We start from the raw sequence: 26126 nt of genomic DNA, 5'->3' as shown, positions 1-26126 counted from the left end.
AAGAAATAATGGAAACTCATTCCACATCCCAAAAAAATAAATACATAAAAATATTTAACACAAAATATAAAGTAAAAATACAAAAATTAACCTGCACTTTACCTTTAAAAAAAAAGTAGTAATAAATCCCGACAGATAAGTGTTTCCGTTTATGCACGCAGAAGCTGTGTGTATGTTTGGGTCTGTCTTTATGTGTGTGTGCACTTAATTTGACACTGTGCTGGTTCACAAACACACACACACACACACACACACAGTGCCTGCCTGCTGCTCTCTTTCTCTCACTAAAGGGGAGAGAGAGAGAAAGAGAGAGAGTGTGTGAACCGGCACAATGTCAAATTACACACACACACACACACACACACACACACACACACACACACATAATGACACACACAGGGCTGAGGAAAAAAAATCCCAACAAAAAAGAAAATCCCTGTCTTTATGTGTGTGCGCGTGCATAATTTGACACCGTGCCGGTTCACAAACACACACAGCGCCTGACTGCTGCTCTCTCTCTCTCTCACTAAAGGCGAGAGAGTGTGTGTGAACCGGCACGGTGTTAAATTACGCGCGCACACACAGAACGATAGGCTGAGAGAGAAAATGCACGGATGTTGATTATACCAGTAAGAGACGAGCACTAAGACCCAGCAGGGGAGACAGTTACCCACAATTCCGCAGCGCAAGAGAGAGAAAACCGTTGGCTCGGTTGTGATCACATGACACTCAAAACAAGAAGCACATGCGTGATACATGATACTCATGAGTTACAGGACCCTTGCTCGTTTTCCAAATCAAAATGTATTAAAAATCTTTGCTTGTCCTGTGGAACACTCACAAACCGCGTTACTCACAATCCGAGGTTCCACTGTACTAACATGGTGCTTTCAGGTTAGTGTAACAGCCTTCACAGGTGTGTGTGTGTGTGTGTGTGTACCTCAGTATTTCCAGTGTACAGTGTGGATTCTCCAGTCCAGCAGAGAGCAGCTTCACTCCTGAATCCTGCAGTTTATTGTGACTCAGGTCCAGTTCTCTCAGACTGGAGGAGTTTGAGCTGAGAACTGAGGACAGAACTCTACAGCTCTCATCTGTCAGAGAACACCCACGCAGACTGGAAGAGAAATAAGGAAATATCAGAACACTGATCCCACACACACACACACACACACACACACACACACACAATACAGCTAAAGTTTGACATGTAACAGAAATGTGAGTGTGTTTCTTTCACACACACACAGTTTATTATAAGACCAGAGCGAGCAACCTACACACACTACACTCTGATTTGTGTTCAAGTTTTAACACTGCAGATATATTTTAACAGCATAATTTATTACAAGAATAAACTATATATATATATATATATATATCATGATGCACTCTGAGGGGTCGATTAGCAGATGAACTAAATATTTTAGTTCTACATTTATATTTCAGATTTCGATTTCAGATTCTCAGCATTATGTAACAATTAAATATATAAATATGTTAAATACAGGTTACAATTTAAACTGAAACTAAAACTGTTTGACATAAGTCACTATCTAACTGTATCAGAATGGCCTTAAATGTGCAAAATAATTTAGAAAGAAGAGTGTTCAGATTTCTGTCTGTGCTCTTACAGTTTTAAATTTGTTATATAAGACGTCTGATTTTACACACACTCTGACAACATAAATAAAATACTCACTCAGCTTTACTGGAGGCTTTGACCACTGGCAGCAGCCTCAGAAGACATTCCTCTGATTGGTCGTATTTACTCAAATTAAACTCATCCAGCTCCTGTTCTGAGTTCAGTAACACAAACACCAGAGCTGACCACTGAGCAGGAGAGAGTCTGGTTCCCCTGAGACGACTGTAATCTCCTCTGTTCAGGTAAGTTTGTACTTCCTGCACTAGAGACTGATCATTCAGTTCATTCAGACAGTGGAACAGATTGATGGATTTCTCTGGAGATGGATTCTCCCTGATCTTCTCCTTGATGTACTTGACTGTTTCCTGTTTGCTGTGAGAGCTGCTTCCTGTCTGTGGCATTAAACCTCGTAAGAGAGTCTGATTGGACTCCAGTGAGAGACCCAGGAGAAAGCGGAGGAACAGGTCGAGATGTCCATTCTTACTCTGTAGGGCCTTGTCCACTGAACTCCTGAGGACATCACACATGGTTGGATTTCTGAAGAAATTTAAAACGCTAGGATTTTGCCCCACTAACACATTTCTCTTTTTAATGATGAAGGACAAAAATATGTATAAAGCAGCCAGAAACTCCTGAACACTCAGATGTACAAAGCTGAAGACCTTCCCCAGGTGAAGCCCAAACTCCTCTCTGAAGATTTGGGTACACACTCCTGAGTACACTGCAGCTTCTTCAACATCAATGCCACACTCTCTCAGGTCGTTCTCATAGAAGATCAGGTTTCCCTTCTCCAGTTGTTGGAAAGCCAGTTTTCCCAGTGCCAGGATACTCTCTCTGGTCTGCTGAGGATCAGGGTCACATTTCAGATGGTACTTTTGGTCCTTGTGTTTGATCTGAAAGATCAGGAAGTGTGTGAACATTTGAGTCAGAGTCTTGGGGATCTCTCCACTCTCTGTTTCACCCAACATTCTCTCTAGAACAGTGGCTGAAATCCAGCAGAAGACTGGGATGTGACACATGATGTAGAGGCTTCTTGAAGACTTCATGTGTAAGATGATTTTATTAGCCAGTCTCTGATCACTCATCCTCTTCTTGAAGTACTCGTCTTTCTGAGGATCACTGAACCCTCGTACCTCTGTTACCTGGTCTACACACTCAGGAGGAATCTGATTGGCTGCTCCTGGTCGAGAGGTGATCCAAAGGAGAGCAGAGGGAAGCAGGTTCCCCTTGATGAGGTTTGTCAGTAGCACATCCACTGAGGCTGACTCTGTCACATCACACACTCTCTCATTCTTCTGGAAATTTAGAGGAAGTCGACACTCATCCAGACCATCAAAGATTAACAGGACCTTGTAGGAGTTACAGTTTATTAATTCTAGTTTTCTCATTTCTGGGAAAAAATGGTGAAGAAGATTCATCAGACTGAGATGTTTCTCCTTCATCAGATTCAGCTCTCTAAATGGAAGTGGGAACATGAAGGTGACGTCCTGATTTGCTTTTCCTTCAGCCCAGTCCAGAATGAACTTCTGCACCGAGACTGTTTTTCCAATTCCAGCAACTCCTTTAGTCAGCACACTCCTGATAGACTTGTCTTTAAAGAGATCATTACATTTGATGGGTGTCTCCTGTGTTGCTGGTTTTCTGGACGGTGTCTCAATCTGATTCAACTCATGTTCATTATTGACATCTCCACTCCAACCCTCTGTGATGTAGAGCTCTGTGTAGATCTCATTTAGAAGTGCTGAACTTCCATGCTGTGTGATTCCTTCATTAGTACTTTTAAACTTCTCTCTCAGGCTGGATTTGAACATTGGCTGATACACAGAGTCCACAAAGTCTAAAGAACAAAGTAATAATATGTTTTATTACTAAATCAATACTGTATGTTCAATATAAAATGTAAAATTCTTACAAATGCTACTGTTTATTCCTGATTCATGTAATAAATATTACTAAAGGAACAGGACCATTGTACAGAGTAACCACAAGCTATATGATAAACAGAACAGAAAAGCACCAGGTCATATTTATGATAATTCTTTGTGCAGAAAGTTGTTTCTGGTGATTCCTGACAGTAGGATATCTGATATTGTTCACTATGTGAACGTCATGATTTGTGAATATGTCAAAAACAACATATCTGAAATAAATAAATCTATATTTTTAAATAAATATTCTCATATGCACATAAGAATCTTTCCCCAAGAAAATGACTTGTCGTGTGAATCCACATGAATCGCTGCTCTGTCTTTCATTTATCTTAAAACCCTTATTTGTCACTATTGAAATGGTGTGGCATGCTCCGAAGGACTATACAGGGCTGATGGTGAAAAAAATTCCTGAGCCTGAACTTTTTTCCTTGCCCCCGAGGTGAGTAGGGGTGGGGGGGTGGGGGCTACTATGTATACGACGCACTTTTAACACATAACTTGTTGGCCCCTGGGCCCAAATATAAACAGCCTACTGTATATATACCCCTGATCATTATTATTGTCTAGTGGCTCTTTTTAGATGTTTTCATATTTGCATTATGCCCCCAGTATTATTCAAGAAAATACAGCATTTTCTTCTCACTATGTTCACTGCCTAAATTGACATTATTCGCCCATCTTAGTATAATCACAGGAAGTAAATGCTACAGATGCTACAGCCATACCCAGACAGGTCAGTAAGTGGCAATAATAGTACTCCAAAGTACACAGGAATTGATTAACTAATTGATTATCCTCTGCTAATTTCTTACATAAAGTGATGAGTGGGTGGGCGATATTAAACGACAGGTCAAGCTCAGCAAGGAAGGAGCACAAGCAAATTTTTAAATCAGTCAAATGATCGGTCATTGAGGGTGGAATATTATGGCGTTATATTCCTGCCACAATTCTGAGCGATTTTTCAATTCTGTGCACGCTCGACTCTGCCTGTACGCTTGCTCAACTTTGTCCAGTGTTACAAAACAGCCACAAAACTAGCCAATCACAGACATCCACACACTACTGCTGATTGGCTGTTCCTTCTCCATCATCTGCGCATCTCAGATCTAGAGAAATGACCGATCAATATCCGCGAACCTGATTTTTTTCCCCTTGCAGCCACAGTACGCTTTTTTGCAAGATGAGCAAAGATTTTTAATAAAGTTTGACTTAGAAAACGAGCATTGTCTTGGTTTACGAGCACCGAGTATCATGTATCACGCATGCGCTTCTTGATTTGATGCCGAGCGTCATGTGATCACAACTGAGACAACGGTTTTTTCTTCCTCTTGCGCTGCGGGTAATCATCTCTTCTGCTGGGTCTCAGTGCTTGTGTGTATGTGTGTGTGTGCGGGTGTGTGTGTGTGTGAGAAACAGAGAGGGGGTGCTTCACTCACACATAACCCGCACAGTGTCAAATTACATGAGCGCACATACATAACACACACTCAGCAGCGCAGGAGAGAGAAAAACACACACACACAGTGCCTGTGCGCATAAATGGAAACACTTATCTGGCAAGATTTATTTTTACTTTTTTATAGTAACGTGCAGGTTAATTTGTTTTATTTTTACTTCATATTTTGAGGTAATTATTTTATGTATTTATGTATTTTATGTATACTTGCTAAATGAATGCTGCCTTTTACAAAGCAGCGCTTTCACTTTACAAAAGGCAACGTTTTGTGTGAGGAATCAGAGTGTGTTGGTGTACACAGCTAAGACATCAACAGGAGTTCTGGTGAAACCTGGTGTCACCTGAGCCAATTGAAATGACTATTTTTTAATCCCTGAATTCCCCAGTGAAAAAAAATACACTTTGATGTATTACAAATATATTGAAATCCTCGATAGTACACTGCAAATATACTAACAAAAAGTTGTACCATCAGTTAATATATAAAATGAATAGTAACATCATGCTTTTTACCAAATTTGGAATTAAACTTTAAACATACTTCAAAATAATTGTATTATAGTACACTTTCCAAAATATATATTATTGGAAAATAAGTGCAAAGTTGGTGAAAAAAGGTTTAAGTGAAAAAATATGCTCAAAATAATCATTGTAGAGTGACACAAAAAACGGGAACTTTTTTACAATCCAATATAACTAGAAGTGATAAAAGAAATAAATTTCATTTATAGTAATTGAAACCTAAAACTTGCCTTTTACAAAACATTGATGAAATTTATCATTTTTTAAAACTTACGTCCTTTAGTATGGAACTCCAAAGTGTTCAAAATTAAATAAATAAATAGGACATGATGAAATAAATAACTCTATGAATAAATAAGACACATCTATGTAATATGAGAATGATATTGTAAAATAATATCACATTAAAAAAAAAAAGCTTATTATTGTGAAATATATTGCACTCTGCAAATAATTTTTCCCAATAACAGAAATGATTGCAAAGGCATTTTAAAATGTCATTTTTTTCAAAGTCATTTTTTATTTCAAAATCCTGTTTTTCACGATGGCCTATTTATTTCATTATGCGACTTTTCAGCAGAATGAGTCGTTCTGTCAATCAAGACCGATAGGGCGGAGCCAGCTGTGTGATTGGTTGCTCCTTTATTCAGACGTAAGTAATAGCGCATGAAGTATCGAGTTAATAGGTCTAATAGTGCAATACGTATTCTATGCAGTAGGTGGCAGTACAGTGTCTACTGGTAAATTATCCCTCTCTATCTGATTTGCTAAAATAAGAAGAACTGGCTGAAGTTCACACCAGTCCGCCATCTGCCGTGACTTTTGACTTAGCACACAACTTACTAGTATAAAAATATAACGCAATACAGAAATAAATGCTTTTTAAGTATATTATTTAAAGTATCACTGAACATACACTACTGTTCAAAAGTTTGGGGTCACTTTCTAACTTCATGATGGTTCCTGATTTTTATTTCTTTTTACATTGTAAAGGAATGCTGAAGGCGTCCCAAAAATGCATTAATCTCCTTTGAACAGTTAATGGTGAGATGTTTCTGCTACTTCTGCTCTGTAAAGACTTTATAACGCCTCTAATCTCAGGTGCTGTTAATTGGTCATTTTTCAGGCTGATAACTCTAAATGAACTTCTCGTCTGCGGCAGAGGTAGGTTTTGGTCTCGCCCTCCTGGGACGGCCCTCATGAGAGCCAGTTTCATTATGGTGCTGGACGGATTTTGCAAATGCACTTGACAATACTGTTCTTGCAAGAACTATTACAGAAAGTTTCACTTGGCTCGGGTACAGAAGGGGAGAGGTGCTGGTCATCATCATCACTGACCCTGAGGTTGCTGGATCCAGACTCTCTGTCCCTGACCGTAATGTTAGAGCTGTCAGAGCCTGTGGAACTGTAATTTCCCCTCACGCAAAAGGCATAATCTGTTAATTTGAAGAATTTCACAGCATCTGCTTTTAAAGCTTTTTCTTCTTGTCGCGTAAATTTTCAGCTCCACCTTTTCTTTTTGTTTAAATTTTCATCCATGGCAATTATTCATTCTTTGCTGTATCGAGAAATGATCCATATCTCTCCCTCTGTAAATTAAAAGTGAAAGGGGGCATGGTTTCAGAACACGTATGGAATATGATTACAATACATTCACATGCACACAAACTGTGCCGCTTTGTGCCGGATAGCCGTGAAAAAAGAGCTCAGGGCCAACAATAGCGTTCAGCACAAAACCTTTATCAGCCTTTTCAGCGTCACAAAATTATAATACAAAACATACAGTAAAAGTTAAGAAAAGGGTAAAACAATAGAGCGTTTCGGGGGGAGGGGGTGCAGCACAGCTGAGCTCCTGCTCTGTTCTCTCCTCCTCACGCTCACACACACACCTCCTCACGCGCACACACACCTCCACACACGCACTCCTCCTTAGCGGACATGCGCAGCAACTCATAAAGGGCAACATACTGTACATGGGTCATTGACGGATAAGACTTTTTAATAGGCCAATTTTAAAATACCAAAAATATGGATATGTTAATAAAACATAGCCTTAAAAAAGTCATCTGGGGCGACCGTAATATATCTCAGAATTCACATTTTTATGTATCATTAAGACTAGTTGAACTCATATCAGTAAGTAGATAAACTGATAAAGAAAGATAAACTTTAGTGCCCTTTCATTTTATGAAAACCATTATTTCACAAGTTTATTCTATAATATCAGAGTCTCCTTCATTATCCAGTTAAAATAAATGTTTATCCCTATAAAAGGAATGGAAAATGGCTGAATTTAGAAAAAAAAAAGATAAAATATACAAATAATTATACTGAAACAATTAACTCTATGTATATAATTGATGTATAGGATATGAAAACTACAAATATAGGACATATATCTATCATTTAACACATTTAGCAGTGGTCGCCCCACATGATACTCGGTCACCCCATATGATGTTTTTAAGTTTACTCAAGTATAACAGGCTAACGGTTAGCCTTAGAAACCAAACTAGCTTCTTCTAGTGACAAAGCACTATCAAATTTATCATCAAAATACTGTATAGATTTGTGGAAAAAAAATTATAATTCACAGTGTTGGGGTGGTCGCCCCACATGATGACCAAAAGTGACTACGACATTACAGCAGTTAAAAAACAGCTTTTTCTTACTATATGAGAGAGACTGATTTACTATACAGTTGTTTCCACTTGTGTCTGGCTGATGCAGTATCCCATCCTTGAGATGTTTTTTAAAATAAAGGTTCCAAAATTGTGGTTTTTTGATGGTCGCCCCGGATGAAATGGATAGAATCAACATAATTCGGACAACATTCGTTTGTATATCATGATAGAAATATATGAGCAAATGCTTTATAGTTTTGTCAATGGATGTAAAACATGTTTAAAATTATGCCAACTAGGAAAAGGGATATATTTAAGTTGATTTAAAGTGTTTTTAAACCAGTTGTCCTAACTAAAGTCAAGGCCGGACGGTCGCCCCATATGGTGTTTTGGCACTTCGGATAGCAGAAAAATGATGAAAAACTTAAAAATTTGGAGAAGTTAGAGTGGTTTAGTGGGTAAAGAAGGTATAACAAGTAGATGAGAAATTTTTATGTATTTTTTTGTTTTTTCTGCAAAATAAAATAAACCCGGACAGAAAAAGGGGGCGTCACGTCATTGACCCACATACATGATGTGAATACATACTGACTGGGCCGCCACATTGACCAGCGGCCCACCGGGAGAACGCCTGGTGCTCCAGACGGCCAGTCCGCCACTGAGCCTAGCATGTTATTGCTAGCTGCAGTGGCGGTCCGCGGAGCAGGTATTAAGGGAAACTAATCAATGTTAAAGGATCAGCCAATAGGCGTGCATGTCCAACCCACTGGTGCTGATTGACAGAATGACCCATTCTGCTGAAAAATCGCATTATGGAATGAAATAAATAAATGAATGAAATAAAATGCCTCTGCAATAATCTCTGGTATTGGGAAAAAATAATTTGCAGAGTGCAATATATTTAACGATAATAAGCTTTTTTTTTAAATATGTTTCATTATTTCACAATATCATTCTTATGTTACATATATGTGTCTTATTTATTCATAGAGTTATTTATTTTACCATGTCCTATTTATTTATTTAATTTTGAACACTTTGGAGTTCCATACTTTAGATGGCATCCTCCTGTACGAATACTACCAATACGCATTTTAAAAATTCCCGTTATTCTGTGTCACCTTGTACAAATGTACAGAAAGAATACATTACAATAAAAGTTTTAATATACGGTAGTCTCTGTATATTTTTAGGTAAATTTAAATTTACTTATTAATGTGCACGCTCTCAAACTAATTTTTGTGCGCTGACAATCACTTTTGCTGTTCAAAATTATTTATGTTTGCTCTCTCCCTCTCTTCTGCGCGCTCGCTGTCATAAAGCTACACTTGCACAAACTACAGCAGCGTTTTAACTGTACAACTGTCCCAGCCAACCAGAGACTAGAATCGGCGCCACACCAGCCAATTAGAAACTGGAGGCGGGCAGATTCGGACTGTCTGTTTGACTCTATTTGGCTCCCCAGTCCTCCGCTACTAGTTTGAATTAATAGCTGGAAGCTGCATCATTGCGTGCGTTAGTTCGTATCGTTATTATTTTATTTTCATAAGGTAAATTTCATGTTTTTTTTAAGGTAGTTTAAGATTAACTACATAGTCTAAACTATAGAATGTATTGTCTAACGTGTTAGTGCTGAATCTTATGTACTTTGCTTCTGGTATAATGGCTCCGTAGCTCTCGGCCTGTTTTCAGTCTCTGTGTAACAGAATCAACACACCAGGTTTAAACTAATACTGTACCTGTATACTCTAATACTAATGTCTGTCTGTGTCCACACAACAGTTTACATTTTAGTTTGTGTGTTTGTGAGACAACCTGACATTTTTTGTTTGTTTGTTTGTTTGTTTGTTTGTTTGTTTGTTTGTGCAATACAAAATTATACAAATGAAATTTGTTTAATTAAACTAATGGTCCAAATGTTAGTGTACTGTAACACATTATTATAATACATTAGTATAGAAGACTGTGTGTACTGTATGATATAATAAAGTATATTTGTATTAAATGTACTTTTTTAGTATTTGGAATTGGCCAGAAGTATAACAGCATGCTACTGCTGCAATAAGAATATATTCATGGTATATTACGGGTGTATTTGTAACACAGTAAAAACTTACTGTAATGTACTTATAATAAATTAAATATATACTTAATTTCATGAATTACAGTCAGGTCTGTACATTATGTACTTGTCTGCTTGTGACCTGAACCTGACCTCACCTGAACCTGCTCAACCCAACGCCATGTTCATGGGTCAACCTGCACATCACTAGCACTTTTTTTTTTTAGACTTTTTTTGTTTTTACATCCAGTTACAGTCTTCAGAAGAACGTGTCATACTTAGCAACTGGGTCAGCCCCGCCTCCTCACCTTCCTTGCTCAGAGTTGCTCTGAGATTTGGCCTTAATCACTCTTAAGCTAGGACTCCTGGTTAGAAGTTTTTAAGCTTTTTAAGTTAGGAGCTATCTGAGAGGATTCTTATAGGCTTTCTGAATACGGCACCAGACTAAAATCGAGCTGATAAATAAGTGTTAATATCTAAAACACTTCCTCTCCAAAGTGAACCTGATGGAATAAAGTCGTGACTCAGAGCTCTTACTGTTCTGCAGTGTGTTAGCGAGATCTGTGTGCTTCATGTTCTTCAGGACGTGCAGTGTGATCTTCAGCGCTCCCTCTCTGACACTGTGCAGATCCTCCTCATCCTCCACCTCCCTCTCAGTGCATGCTGGGTAATCTGGACTCAGGAGCTTCCTAAACCTCTTCAGCTCATTCTTTATCAGAGTGATGACTTTGTGTTCCAGCTCCTGGTTTAAAACACACAGTAACCGGTCTAAACATTATAGTCTTACACACTGAGAGGTACTTAAAATTTTATGAATAGTTGAAAAGACTACAGTAACTCTACTAAAAGATTTTATCTGAGTACATTATGTCACATCAATAAATCTCTAAATCAATAAATCAACCTCCTCACACACAAGTAAAAGAAATTAAAAAGACACACACCTTGAATATGGACTCTAACTGATTTCTGCTGACGTTTGATTTCCTCTTTTCTGGTCTGTGAACGAACAAAACACATCATGTAATCAAGTATTTATTCACAGCACAGAGTCTCCAGCTCAGGGACTGCAGGCTGAACTGAACTCTTAAAGCAGTTTTCCTCACTGCCAGTCTGAGAGCTGCAGCACTGCACACTTTAGTGTTTTACTGCTTCAACACCTGATAAAGCTCATGAAGGGCTTCAGAATGAGACGAGTGAGTTTGATCAGGTGGAACACTGCTGTACAACACCTCACTGTACTGACCTCACATCAGGAGAGCTGTCTCTGAAGTGTAGTGGAGGTCCCATTGACCTGTCACTCTTCATGGACACACAGCTGGGTTCTGGTGAGTCTGATCTCTTTCCCTCCATCATTCTAGAATTACAACAGAAATATGAGTAAGTTATAAAGTAATAATTTACATAATTAATACTCTGCTGTTTTAGCAGCGTTAAACAATGTGTTCATCATTAAACACCAATAATTTCATCTGTTTAATTCAGCTACAGTCTGCACACTTATTCAAACAGGACACACACTTCACACCTCAGTAATCACACTGATGTCAGGAGTCCCAATCACAGCTAACTGACTCAGCTGAGTCTTAAAGCCTGTAGAGTCACTGACTCAGAGCTCTGCTGCTCTTATGCTACACATTACACAGTCCTTTTACTCTTCTCTCAGTCAATGATTTCTCTAAACTGTTCTCAGATCAGATCAGTGATATATTCACTGCTATTAAACACCTTAAACCAAAGTGTAGTTCCTCTGTTAACTAGTGAGTGTTTAGAGATACAGATCTGTTCCCATGAGACGGTGTGTGTTTATTGCTGGTGAATGTAAAAGTCACTCACCTCTCGTCTTTCTTTAAGTCCTGTTTTCCAGACACACTCATGTTGGAGGTCATGTCTCCTTCTCCAGATTACAGCAGGACACACGTTTACTTCACTCCAACATCGGTGTGTTAAATCAAACCCCTGTATCAGCACAGAGTTCACTTACAGGAAATAGTCACAGGATCAAGTCCTAAAACCCTCTGTGTAGATTAAAACTTCAGTAAAGACTAATAAATAAACTCTTCTGCATCTAGTCGTAGTGTGTTAATAAATTACAGCTTGAGATTTAAATACTCACTGTGTGTTTTTCTTCTGAAACTTTTTAAAGCTGTTGACTTTTACTTTCACTACCTGGTTTATTCTGCAGTGGGGGAGGGGCAGTGTGACGCAGACAGGTAATAAACACACCTGCACACAGACTTTCAGTAACACACACACATTGTGCTGTTTTTTCATTTTCTTTTTAAAGTATTTACGGAGTGCCAGAATTTTGCCATGGAGGTGGTACAGTGATGTAGTGGCGTATTGGAAGTGGCGTCTAAACACATGTAGAGGAGACTGATTTAGGTTTCCAAACAGTGTGTGTACTTGTGAGGGTTGGCACCCTGTCCAGGGAGAACCTGCAATCAAACCCACATATAGAAGGAGCAGAATAAAGAGGGAGCTGCTCACATATTACAGTGTTGCAAATGAAAACAGTCCTGATGTTCATGGAGCAGAAGTTTGCTAAGTGTGCACTTGGAGAAGGTAAACTGCTCTCCCTTTATGAACAGAGAAGTACAGGTAGTCCCCTACTTACAAATTAGTTCCATTCCAGGAGCACGTTTGTAAATCAGATTTGTTCGTAAGTGAGTCTTATACGAAAACATACAATATAAAGCATATTAATCCACTTGAATAAATCTGTCCCCTTTGCCAACACTGCCATCATGTGGCCGATAACTGCACCTAAGGAAATGAATCTCACAGTTAAATGTTGTCTTTGCCCCTTTAATCTTGAGAAGGAGAATCCATGACGGCATTTTGTTTCAGAGCGAATTTACCATATAAGAAATAATGGAAACTTTAATGATTTGTTGCACAACCCGAAAATATTTATATAAAAATTATTAATAGAAAATAGAAATCACTGGAGACGGAGACAAGGAGGAGGGTTATTGTCAAGATAAGGAACAGATTGCAGAAGAACTTGTTCATGCTTTTATCATCTCTAGGTTGGACTACTGTAACGCCCTACTGTCTGGTTGTTCAACTAGGTGCATAAACAAGCATCGGTTAGTCCAGAATGCAGCAGCGAGAGTCGTCAATAGAACCAGAAGATACGAGCACATCACACCTACCTTATCCCTACATCCACCCCTACATCTTACCCTCTCACTTCATTGGCTCCCTGTAAAATTTCACATTAATTTTTAAATATGCTATTGATGTATAAAGCATTAAATGGTCTCGCACCTCAGTATCTGAGTGAACTGCTGATGTCTTACGATCTGCCACGACTATTTCGACTAAATGATGCAGGCTGCTTGTCAGTATCGCATCTTATAAGGGGATTATGAGCAGGGGGCGGAGCTTTTTCTTAGAAAGCCCCACAGTTATGCAGTAGTCTTCCAATTAATGTTCAGGACTCAGACACAGTCTCAGTCTTTAAGTCTAGGCTGAAAAACTGCTTGGCTATTTATTTATCCAAGCATTTTTGTAAATAGATTATCCTTAGGTAAAGGAGCAGATCTGGGGGACTCATGGACGTAGAGTATTATGGTGAACTTGTATGTTTAGATGCTGTCTTCCTCACTCTCATTGATCACTCAGGTTTGTTGACAGTGGAGTGATTGGTTCGTGTTTCCTTTTAGTTATGATGTTATAGTTAGTCCTGCTTGAGTCCCTGCTTGCTCTCTCTCTCTACACTAAATATACATTCACCTTATACATTATGTGAATGTGACCAGACTGTTATCTGTCTTTCTTCTATTCTGCTCTCTCCTTTTCTCTCTCTCTCTTTCTCTCTCTCTCTCCCTGTCTCTTTGTCTCACTATACATGTTGTTCCTGGGCTGCCAGTGATCCAGACCCCTTCTGTCCTCTGGACCTGTCTGACTCCTGCTGGTGTCCCGCTTCTGGTTGGAGATCTCGTCGCATGTATCACAGACCACACAGCTCAGGAGCGACAGTGTGGTCTGTCTGGGATGTGCATGTTGACTGGGAAAGGTTCCACTTTACTATGAAGACGATTCTGTCCTCGGCTGATGCAGACAGCTGTTCTCTGAGGACTCGTGACTGCAGTAACTCAATAGTCCAGGACTGGAATTTCCTACAGTCTACCTGAGACTTCACTACAAACTGGACTCTGTATTAACTTAAACACATCTCCTGTTATGCTGAACTTCCAGCCTCCTAACACACAGTATGAGTGCAGATCAATCCCTGCTATCCGTTATCACCCAGATGAGGATGGGTTCCCTATTCAGTCTGGTTCCTCTTAAGGTTCTTCCTATTACCATCTCAGGGAGTTTTTCCTTGCCACTGTCACCGTCACCCTTGTCTTGCTCATCAGGAACAATCTCATTATTATCTAAACACATTTTTTTCTTACTCTTACACACTTCCCTAAACTTTCTTTTCATTTTGTGAAGCTGCTTTAAGACAATGACCAGCGTGATATAAATAAAATTTAATTGAAATTAATTTAATCTGTGCCAGTGTAAAGAGCCAGAGAGTTGTCTAAAAAGGCATTTGAGAAAACATCTGAAGTTTGTGATGACACATTATACACACACACATTTACAGTATACACACGCGCACACACAGTACAGTATAAAGACACACACGCACAGTATACACACACACACACACACACACACACACAACAATAGCGCATGACTTTCTTCTGGACTTCCATGTACACGGCGTTGCTATGGTAACAGCAGCTCCACAGGGCTGTGTACAGGCACCACGCATGCGCCACACAGAGGGCTTATAACTGTGTCACTCCTGCGGTTAAGGTTACTGTAAGGAGACGTTTCTTCAGTGTTTATTCAGTGTTTATTCAGTGTTTATTGACAGAGAGACATTACTACAAACTCACTTAAGGAAGTGAGTTTCGGTTAGAGCTGAGATCACGGAAAGATGGAGAGAGGAAACTAACTTCTTCATCCTTCACCATAAACTGTTACACAACCCAGTGGAGGGGTCATCGGAGCGGACCTGATACACACATTCACCCAGAGTATTATGGGGTGGGCGTAGGGTTAAAGGGGTCATCCAGCCCCATTTTTTGTGTAAAAAAAACACTACTTTTACTTGGTAAAAACTAGCTCTGTTCTCAGCAACCTGTTTCAGTGCATGTTCCTTTAAATGCTTATGATCTCTGCTGAGCCCGCCCCCCCAGTTCTGTGGGGCGTGTCTTCACAACACACGTGGGGTATAGCCACGGAAGTGTAGTCCAGTGCGGGCAATGCTTTGGACTGCATTACCCACAAAGCATTGCCCACAACGCAGTGCGGGCAATGCTTTGTGGGTAATGCAGTCCAAAGTGGAAGACGCTGGAATATAGAGCCTGAGCCTGTTTTCTTAAGTAGTTTTTGGTTTGATTTAATTACGGAACCTACGCGGAAGTTTGTAATATCGCTTGACAACGCAGGAATTAAAAGAATGGACATGCATTGACCCGTTTGTCTTTCTCATTACTGCATGGGCATGAATTAATGGGCTGTTACGCTGCCGCGAGCAACAACAACAAAAGCGGAGAAGCTAACACAGGGTAAGTAGCGTACTGAGAGAGATACGAACGCGATGTGTTTACATGACTTCTTAATCTTTGACAGACATCGTTATAAACCATCTAACGTAACAAAGGTAAGCATAATATAGTTTTCCGACTACGTACACAGTTTGCAACTAGACAATTACCTTAATGCATTGTTTATTATAAACGGGCGATTAGGGATTATATAGAGACGGATGTACATAGAGAAGAAGCCATAACCATGTTCTATGAGAGTATAAGTTAACTTACACTCCACATTCATCGTGATTATTAGAAAAGGCGATCTGCAAAGATTCATAGTAAAAGGAATTACACTCACCGAGCCTGGGGAAGATGAAGCAGGAACACGAAGCATTAGTACAGATCCATTTTTTAGGAGCTGCTTTGTAGCAAAACCTGCTTTATATTGACCCGCGTTTATAAAGCAGTCTGGTGAAAAATGATTAGCGCAAACATCAACGCATTTAGGTAGATCGGCGGGGAGGTTAGCTTTAAAAACTAAATTCAGCCACTGCGTCCTCAGCGGCTCAGATGTCGGTAGTGAATAACGACTGCTGTGTTCGCTATTACACCCAACAACTGTACAACACACTCGCTTAGGCGACATTTTACTCCAGCGGCTAAAAACAATGGCCGACAGCTTCTTCTCACTCAGGGCGGGTCTTTGCTAAAACACCAGTGTCAATCAACTAGTGTAGGAGCGGCCTCATGCGGTGTGGCGTCACATTGCCAGGCATTTGAGATTGGCCTGATTTCAGAAGGGGCATGTTATTTTAATCAATAAAAAGAAAATCACTGGGCAGCTCTTTATAATTGTAGAGTGGTTGTGTACGCACTCTCCTAAATTTCAAATTCAAATTTCAAATTCAAATTTTATTTGTCACATACACAGTCATACACAGTACGAAATGTAGTGAAATGCTTACACGACCGCCAGTGACCATAAAAAGAGAATTAAAACTTATAAGTAATAAATATCAATAGAAGAAATATGATAGAAAATTTAAATAAAAATTTAACTAGAAAAAATAGAACCTGAAAATATAATAGAACTATAATGGTGTGCAAGTATGCATAGAAAAAGTGACTTTGTGCAATGGTTATTAAAGTGTCTTTGTGCAATAGTCCAGAATGTAAACGTAAACATGTAGTGTAGATGTGATGTGCGTAGAGTTGTCCATAGTGTCCATGGATGTATAAAAAATGATTAATTGATTGTGAGAATTGTGAAAATATTGTGTTAGTTTTGCCTAGTGGTGTGGTTGAGAGACCTTATCGCCTGCGGGAAGAAGCTCCTCCTCAGTCTCTCTGTGTTGGTCCTCAGAGAGCGGAATCGCTTCCCAGACTGCAACAGAGTAAACAGTCCATTGTTGGGATGGCTGAGGTCCTTCACGACCTTCCTGGCCTTGGCCCAGCACCGCTTGGTGTAGATTGAGTGCAGGTCAGGGAGCTCGGTGCGGATGATGCGCTCAGCTGATCGCACCACCCTCTGTAGAGCTCGTCTGTCCTGCATGGTGCTGTTCCCGAACCAGGTCGTGATGTTTCCCGTCAGGATGCTCTCTATGGTGCAGGAGTAGAAATTCCTGAGCACCTTGGAGGGCAGTCTAAAGTCTCTCAAGCGTCTGAGGTGGTACAGACGCTGCCGGGCCTTTTTTACCACGATGTTGATGTGACAGGACCATGTCAGGTCCTGCGTGATGTGAACACCGAGGTATCTGAAGCTGTCCACTCTCTCCACTGGGCTCCTGTTGATGATGGGGGTCTGGTAGTTCCTCACCTGCTTTGTACCGAAGTCCACTATCAGCTCCTTTGTCTTGCTGACGTTCAGGAGGAGATTGTTTCTCTGGCACCAGTTCTCCAGATTTCCAACCTCCTCCAGGTAGGCCGTCTCATCGTTGTTGGTGATCAGGCCCACCACGACAGTGTCGTCAGCAAACTTGATGACGGTGGTGGAGTTGGTAGTGGCCATGCAGTCAGAGGTGTACAGAGAGTACAGCAGGGGGCTCAGAACACAACCCTGGGGGGCTCCAGTACTGAGAGTGATGGAGGCTGAGACATGGCCGCCCATCCTTACTGCCTGTGGTCTGCCAGTCAGAAAATTGGAGATCCACTGACACATGGATGAGCTGAGTCCCAGGTGCTCCAGCTTGGTGGTAAGTGTGGAGGGAATTATGGTATTAAATGCAGAACTGTAGTCAATGAAGAGCATTTTCACATAATTCCCCCTCCGAGTGTCCAGGTGAGTGAGAGATGTATGGAGGAGATGTGAGATTGCATCGTCCGTGGAACGGTTTGGACGGTATGCAAACTGTAGTGGGTCCAGTGTGTCTGGTACTGAAGAAATGATGAAGTCTCTGACCAGGCGTTCAAAGCACTTCATCACTACTGAGGTGAGGGCTACAGGGCGATAGTCATTGAGGGAAGCAGGATAAGGTTTCTTGGGGACAGGAACAATAATGGACTCTTTGAAGCATGTGGGGATCACCGACTGAGATAAAGAGATGTTGAATATCTCAGTGAACACAGGTGCTAGCTGGTCTGCGCAGGCTCTGAGAATGCGGCCTGAGATGCCGTCTGGTCCTGCTGCTTTCCTGGTGTTCACTCTCTTGAAGGCTCTCCTCACGTCATGCTCGGTGATGATGAACGCGCTTCCGGTGCTGGCAGTGACTTCCTGTCTGCAGCCGTTAGCGCCGCTAGCATTAGCATCGCTAGCGTCTTTAGCTGCAGCCTCGAAGCAAGCATAGAAAGTGTTCAGCTCATCTGCCAGAGTCACGTCTGCGTTCGTCATACCGGATGTTGGTGCTTTATAATTTGTAATTGTCCTTAATCCCTGCCACAGGCTCCTAGAGTCACTCTGTTGGAGTTGTGACTCTAGTTTCCTCCCGTAGCGCTGCTTCGCCTCTTTCACCGCCTTCCGGACGCTGTATGACGCAGCCTTGTACGGTTCCATGTCCCCCGACGCGAGTCCCGTGTTGTAGGCAGCGGTGCGAGATTTCAGAGCGTCGCGGATGGTTTTATCCACCCACGGCTTCTGGTTGGGAAACGTTTTAATAGTCTTTTTTTCTACGGTATCGTCCGCTAGTTTCCCGATGAATCCCACAACCGCTTCCGTAAACACGCTGACGTCACCATCGGAGCTGTTTCTGAACATGTCCCAGTCTGCGTCATCGAGTGCGTCCTGTAACGCGGCCACCGATTGGTCCGTCCAGCGCGCGACCTCCCTCTGAACCGGAACTTCCTGTTTCAACCTTTGTTTGTATTTTGGCATGAGGAAGATGGCGGCATGGTCGGATTTACCAAACGGAGGGCGAGATTGTGCCTTGTAGCCGTCCTTGACTGTGGTGTAGCAATGATCCAGTGTCCTTTCGCCCCTGGTGGGGCAAGTGATGTGCTGATAAAAGTTTGGCGCTGCACGTTTGAGGTTGGCACTGTTAAAGTCCCCCGCTACAATAAGCGCAGCGTCCCGGTGTTGTGTTTGGTGCTGTGTGAGTGCCTCATGCAGCTCGCATAAGGCAGTGTCCGTGTCCGCTTGTGGTGGAATATAAACGGCGCTGATTATGACCGATGTAAACTCACGCCGCCTCCCCTTGACTCCCGTGTCCTGTCCATGCGGTGAACCGAGAAGAACTCGGCCGGCTGGATGGCGTGGTCCGGCACCGCTGGGTTCAGCCATGTCTCGGTGAAGCAGAGGAGATTGCAGTCCCGAATGTCTCTCTGGAACTTTATCCTGGCCCTGAGGTCATCGAGCTTGTTCTCCAGTGACTGGACGTTGGCGAGCAGGATGCTAGGCAGAGGTGTGCGGTGTGCACGGGCTCTCAGCCTGTTCCTGACGCCGGCTCGTTTCCCTCGGGGCCGCCGCCTCGCGTCACGTCCTTTGTTCTCCCTCAGGATCTCACTCGGCCAGCTCGGATCCGGAGTTAAAAACGTCGAATTGTGAGTACATTGTATACCAATAGAAACAAGAGTGTCTCTATCATAACTAATGTACCCCATGGTGGTAATTTGACTGGTTTTAAAATGGTAAAGACTAACTTAAAGAACAAAAACAAAGAAAATCTGGTCGGAGCAGTCGTGACGGCAGCCGACCTCACCGGCGCCATGCACCTAACTCCTAACACACATTTCAGTCCAAACAGCTTGAAAAAGTGCATGTAGGCCCGTATGACCCCTTTAAGGGTCGTCCCCAAGTACCCAACGGGCTCGAACCCCGATATTCTGATCAACAACCCATAGTCTTACCCGCCTGAGCCACCACATTTATAAATTCATTAATATCTAATATTATTTTATGCTTTAATGAAGCTGAAGGTCCTGTCTGCTTTGATCTCACTGAGGCTCAGAGACCTGACACATCTTTAACTCAGAGGAACATCAGCGTCAGTGTTACAGAGACTCGCTCTCAGTGCAGGGTTCAGCATTGGGGTTCATTATAGTACTTATGAAGGAGATTAAAGCTTTATGAAACGTTCACTACACCGCCCAACACTATCCTGCTCAGGAAAGTACTCAGTCCTCACTTTGAGGGTGCAGCTAAAGACGCTAGCGATGCTAATGCTAGCGGCGCTAATGCTAGCGGCGCCAACGGCTACAGACAGGAAGACACTGCCAGCACCGGAAACGTGTTCATCATCACCAAGCATGACGTGAGGAGAGCCTTCAGGAGAGTTAACACCAGGAAAGCAGCAGGACCAGACGGCATCTCAGGTCGTATTCTCAGAGCCTGTGCAGACCAGCTAGCACCTGTGTTCACTGAGATATTCAACATCTCTTTATCTCAGTCGGTGATCCCCACATGCTTCAAAGAGTCCATCATTGTTCCTGTCCTGAAGAAACCTTATCCTGCTTCTTTCAACGATTATCGCCCTGTAGCCCTCACCTCAGTAGCGATGAAGTGCTTTAAACGTGCCTGGTCAGAGACTTTATCATTTCTTCACTACCGGACACATTGGACCCATTACAGTTTGCATACCGTCCAAAGCGCTCCACAGATGATGCAATCTCACATCTCCTCCACACATTACTCACTCACCTGGACAAAAGGGAATTATGTTAAAATGCTCTTTATCGACTACAGCTCTACATTTAATACCATAATTCCCTCCACACTCACCACCAAGCTGGAGCACCTGGGACTCAGCTCATCAATGTGTCAGTGGATCTCCAATTTTCTGACTGGCAGACAGTAAGGATGGGCAGACATGTCTCAGCCTCACTCACTCTCAGCACTGGAGCCCCCCAGGGTTGTGTTCTGAGCCCCTTGTTGTACTCTTTGTACACCCACGACTGTGTGGCCACTACCAACTCCATGTGTGTCAGTGGATCTCTAATTTTCTGACTGGCAGACCATAGGCAGTAAGGATGGGCGGACATGTCTCAGCCTCACTCACTCTCAGCACTGGAGCCCCCCAGGGTTGTGTTCTGAGCCCCCTGCTGTACTTTTTGTACACCCATGACTGCCTGGCCACTACCAACTCCACCACCATCATTAAGTTTGCTGATGACACTGTCGTGGTGGGCCTGATCACCAACAATGATGAGTCGGCCTACCTAGAGGAGATTGTAAACCTGGAGAACTGGTGCCAGAGGAACATAGTGGACTTTAGTACAAAGCAGGAGAGGAACTACCAGACCCCCATTATCAACAGGAGCCCAGTGGAGAGAGTGGACAGCTTCCGATACCTCAGTGTTCACATCACGCAGGACCTGGCATGGTCCTGTCACATCTACACCGTGGTGAAAAAGGCCCGGCAGCGTCTCTACCACCTCAGACGCTTGAGAGACTTTAGACTGCCCTCTAAGGTGCTCAGGAATTTCTACTCCTGTACCATAGAGAGCATCCTGAAGGGAAACATCACGACCTGGTTTGGAAACAGCACCATGCAGGACAGACGAGCTCTACAGAGGGTGGTGCGATCAGCAGAGGGCATCATCCGCACCGAGCTCCCTGACCTCCACTCGATCTACACCAAGCGGTGCTGGACCAAGGCCAGGAAGATTGTAAAGGACCTTAGCCATCCCAACAATGGACTGTTCTCTCTGTTCTCTCCCTGAAGGCCAACACAGAGAGACTAAGGAGGAGCTTCTTCCCGCAGGCAATAAGGTCTCTTAACCACATCACCATGCAGATCTAGTAAAATCTTTTAACATCCATGGACACTATGGACACATTCACTCACATCTACACTTACATGTTTATGTTTACATTCTGGACCATTGCACAAAGACACTTTAATAAGGCTCCTTCGTAAGTCACTTTTTATGCACATTTGCACACCATCTTTTCTCGCCAAATTTCAATTTTTTTTATGTCCTATGTACAGTATATATTTCTATTTCTATTTTTATGTACGTTATATATCTATTTTATTTTCTATTTTTATCCTAGTTAAATGTAATTTTCTATCGTATTTCTTTTATTTCTTTTATTCATATTTATTTCTTATTATAAGTCTTTTTAAGGTCACAGCCGGTCGTATAAGCATTTCACTGCATATCGTACTGTGTATGACTGTGTATGTGACAAATAAATAAATAAATAATAATTTGAATTTGAAGTGATTAAGTGAAGTCCTGAAGGTGAAGGTCAGAATGAAAGGTGAGGGTTTGTGATTTTACTTGTAGACAAAATCCAACTCATTAAACACAGTTAACATCGTCACGTCTTACTGCTGTTTAAGAGAAAAGTCCGAGAGCAGAGAAAGCATTCACTTTGTTTAATTCCAGAATATAGTTTACTTTTCACATAAGTATATTCACAATTTACAAAATGACTTCTTACACTGAGTTCAGGAGACTGTAGCTCCTACGGGTTCAGAGGAATTTCATGAAACATGGTTAAAAACAAAAGGAAACATTTCTCTTCCTGGTGAGAAAACGTTTACAGAAGAATACGCTCCTGCAAGAGATAACGGAAATGACGCTGTTAGCATCGTGACGTCACTCTGATATAATCTCTTAGCCCTTGTAACATCAGAGACAGGATTTAGACCCGTCCCGAAACACTCTGGTCTGACGCGGCACGGCTCGCCATCAGCAACCTGAACACACATTCACTGGGGTCGAGAACTCAACCATGAAAAAGGCACTGTTAGGAAATAAACTCATGACTGTTACTGTGAAATGTGCTTCTCAGCTCAGTGTCCATTCCTTTCACATAAGAAAGTAGTTTTGATTAATTATATTATTTAACATCCTGCTCTAATTTAATATTATAAAAAAAAAACTTAAAACAGGCACCAGTTTAGCTCTGTGTAAGCTCCCTGGGTCTCTCTCACACACACACACACGCGTGAAATCTAACCACCTTTCACCTTCTTTCTGTGTTCGACTCTCACACTCTCTCTCGTTCTCTATGATGCTGATGCTGTCGACGGTGAGGGGACGTCTGAAGTCTGTCCCAGGGCACAAGTCAGGACACACACAGGGACAGGGTGCGAGTACATTGCAGGGAACAATCACACACACACACACACACACACACACACACACACACACACACACACACTCACTATGTCTTTAAATTAAAAACTAAACTACAAAGTGACCTATGAATCACTTAAGAATAAAACTGGTACCGGTGGCACAAACGGTTAAGGCTCTGGGTTCGAGCCCCAACTCTGCCAAGTTGCCACTGTTAAGTACTTGAGTGAGGCAATTAACCCTGTCTGCTCCAGGGGGCGCTGTATCCTGGCTGACCCTGCACTCTGACCACAGCTTCCTAACTGTGTGAAAAATCTATTTCACTTGAAAATCGTTTCAAGGTACATGTGACAAAAAAAAATGAACTCTTAATCTTAAAACTCATCTAAGTTAAGTCCTGACTCAGTGAGAAACAGGTGCAGATGATAACAGATGATCAGGTGGTGATTAGTAACTGCTGATGCTGAATGCTGAGGGGTTGGAACAGACGAGAGGGGAAATGAGGTCGCTGCTGAGGCTGTTACATAAACAACCAGTTTATAAATTGTGTCTTTAGACACTTTGCAGCCTGTCTGTCACAGTGCAACATTTATTCCTGTTTCTATTATTTAATCTACATCAATTAATTTTATATGAAGAAATGAGAGGGGTGGGGGGTCAAGACTTTTGCACAGTACTATATAACAGCAGGAAAGTGCATCCAAACTACTGAACACCTTGACAAAGCAGTCTGAGGGACGTGTGTGTGTGTGTGTGTGTGTGTGTGTTACACACTGCTTAAACTGGCACTTGCTTTATGTGTTAACAGACCACAACAGAATAAAAAGAGAAATTTATAATTACTAAATTAAGTAGAAAATGAGCGAGTGTCCAGTCCAGGACAGCATCACTCGCTCTTACTGAGAGGACAAAGTCTGTTCTTATGTCCCGCGGTGCAGAACTTCCTCATGTCAAACTGCACACGTTCAGGATTTTCACTCTGAAATGATTCAGTTTGTGTTTGTCTCCAGATCGCCGTGACATCGTGACGAAGGCTGACGTCCACTCAGTCCCCAGGATTCTGTAGATTACTGTACGCTTCAGAAACGACTCAGACCTCAAGTTCTCCGCTGCTTAACTGCTGCCTTGTGAGCCAATCAGTCGTCATCCTTAGACATTCTGAAGCTTGAGGCCAGACAGCTGGATGATGGTGTAGAGCAGGTTGATTTCCTAAAATAGTCTATTATTAGTTTCATGGTTTAATATTTTGCAGTGGGAAAAAATACTTCTTTACTGTAAAGTTTTTCTAAAGTTACGTAGTAGGAGAGGCGAGTTGCTTCGGTAAGCTTCTCAGGCACCAGGAGAGACTCAGTCAAACACACACACACGTTGTCTGTCAAAAAGGTCTCTGTTTATTAACAGCAAAAGATGGGGTTTATATATGTTTGACCAAACGCCTGTGCCATAGACATATGTTACTACAAATAACATGAACCACTGTAAATGTCCTGGTGAGATCCTGAAGAATCAAAGGAGAGGAAGATAGAGAGGTGTCCGTCCAGAGACAAATCACAAGATGTTGGCTCGAGTTAGGGGGAGAGGGGGAAGGAGACAGAGGGGGAGAGAGAGAGAGAGGGGGAGAGAGACATGAAGAGAAAATGGGAAGGTGAGCGTGGGAGCGATCACACCTTAAGAAGCAGATGCAAGAGGAGACAGGAAGATAGCAACAGGAAAGATTTAACACGTTAATATCAGATCTATGAGGAAGAGAGCAAGAGAGTAGAAATAACTCCTTTATATATAAAATAATTCTAACATTTACTTATAATTTTCTTGAAAAAAATGTCTATGGCATCATTATTAGCAGTGAGGTACAAAGCAAGGTGTTGTACTCCTGAGGTTAGTCTGCTGTGATCACAGAGATCTTCTAAACCTCTGGGGCTTAAGGACAGGGTTAGGATTCAGTCTCATGTGAGTGAGTGATATGAAGTCCAAACCAAAACTCAGCTCTTCTTCTTCTCTCCTGTTGTTATAAAATCCATGAAGTGAGAGATGCGTTCTCTCCTCTGAGTTTCTGTCCCTCTGCACATCTGTACACGGATCTCTGAGCGGCGGCGGCGAGTTTATTCCAGATAGATGTCTTCTGTAGGGCAGGAAAACTCCACAAACTCTTTATAATACAGCTGGAACGCTTTCCTGTGAGAGACGACAACATACAGTAGAGCAGTGATGGGTACGAGTGTTAACGTATGGTGCAGATATATCCTCAAATAAACTGCTAAATCATATGCATCATCCAACAGAAACACTACACACACACACACACACACACACACACACACACCCCACAGCCTCCGCAAGGGTCTTAGTGGGGTTTTCAGACACGAACACATGGCAGGCGAATCTCTGGTCCGCAGGGTGTTTCGTGATGAAGCCAAAGTATCTGCAACAAAGACGAGAACCTGAAGTCAGCAGAGGTGTCAAGTAACAAAGTACAAATACTTCGTTACCTTACTTAAGTAGAAATTTTGGGTATCTATACTTTACTGGAGTAATTATTTTTCAGCCGACTTTTTACTTCTACTCCTTACATTTTCACGCAATTATCTGTACTTTCTACTCCTTACATTTTAAAAATAGCCTCGTTACTCCTATTTTATTTCAGCTTGTCATTCTAATAACAAACAAATAAAAAAAACATCCGGATAAATCTGTGTGAATTTGATTGTGGTTGGATGAGAAGAATAAACATACCATTCCGACACCCTATTGGTTGGTACACCTGCACATGACGTCACATCACACACTCCAGCAAGGACGTTTAAATGAAATAGCATTTTCGGTTGATAATACCCCTATATCACCTACGCGGTTTCGCACAGTGGCCGTAAGTAGGGTTCATCATGATT

General features: G+C 41.8%; 2 protein-coding genes across 2 annotated transcripts in view; both read right to left on the bottom strand.

Moving 5' to 3' along the window:
- The window catches only part of LOC128542750 (NLR family CARD domain-containing protein 3-like), a 98807-nt gene extending 86397 nt beyond the window's left edge, over nt 1-12410 (bottom strand). The window contains exons 1-4 of the mRNA XM_053512728.1: nt 12074-12410; nt 11484-11594; nt 11182-11236; nt 10775-10979 (exon numbers count right to left, since the gene is read on the bottom strand). Of these exons, the coding sequence (XP_053368703.1) occupies nt 10775-10979; nt 11182-11236; nt 11484-11594; nt 12074-12126 (424 nt within the window). The 5' untranslated portion in view covers nt 12127-12410. The remainder of the gene's footprint in view (nt 1-10774; nt 10980-11181; nt 11237-11483; nt 11595-12073) is intronic.
- Nucleotides 1-26126, bottom strand: part of LOC128542749 (NACHT, LRR and PYD domains-containing protein 12-like) — a 131063-nt gene that overhangs the window by 36605 nt on the left and 68332 nt on the right. The window contains exon 8 of the mRNA XM_053512727.1: nt 941-1114. Coding sequence (XP_053368702.1) covers nt 941-1114 — 174 coding nt within the window. The remainder of the gene's footprint in view (nt 1-940; nt 1115-26126) is intronic.

The sequence above is a fragment of the Clarias gariepinus genome, chromosome 15 (genome assembly GCF_024256425.1).
Source record: "Clarias gariepinus isolate MV-2021 ecotype Netherlands chromosome 15, CGAR_prim_01v2, whole genome shotgun sequence".
Taxonomy (NCBI): domain Eukaryota; kingdom Metazoa; phylum Chordata; class Actinopteri; order Siluriformes; family Clariidae; genus Clarias; species Clarias gariepinus.
Note: the sequence above shows the minus strand (reverse complement) of the source record. Positions and strands in the feature narration are given on the sequence as shown.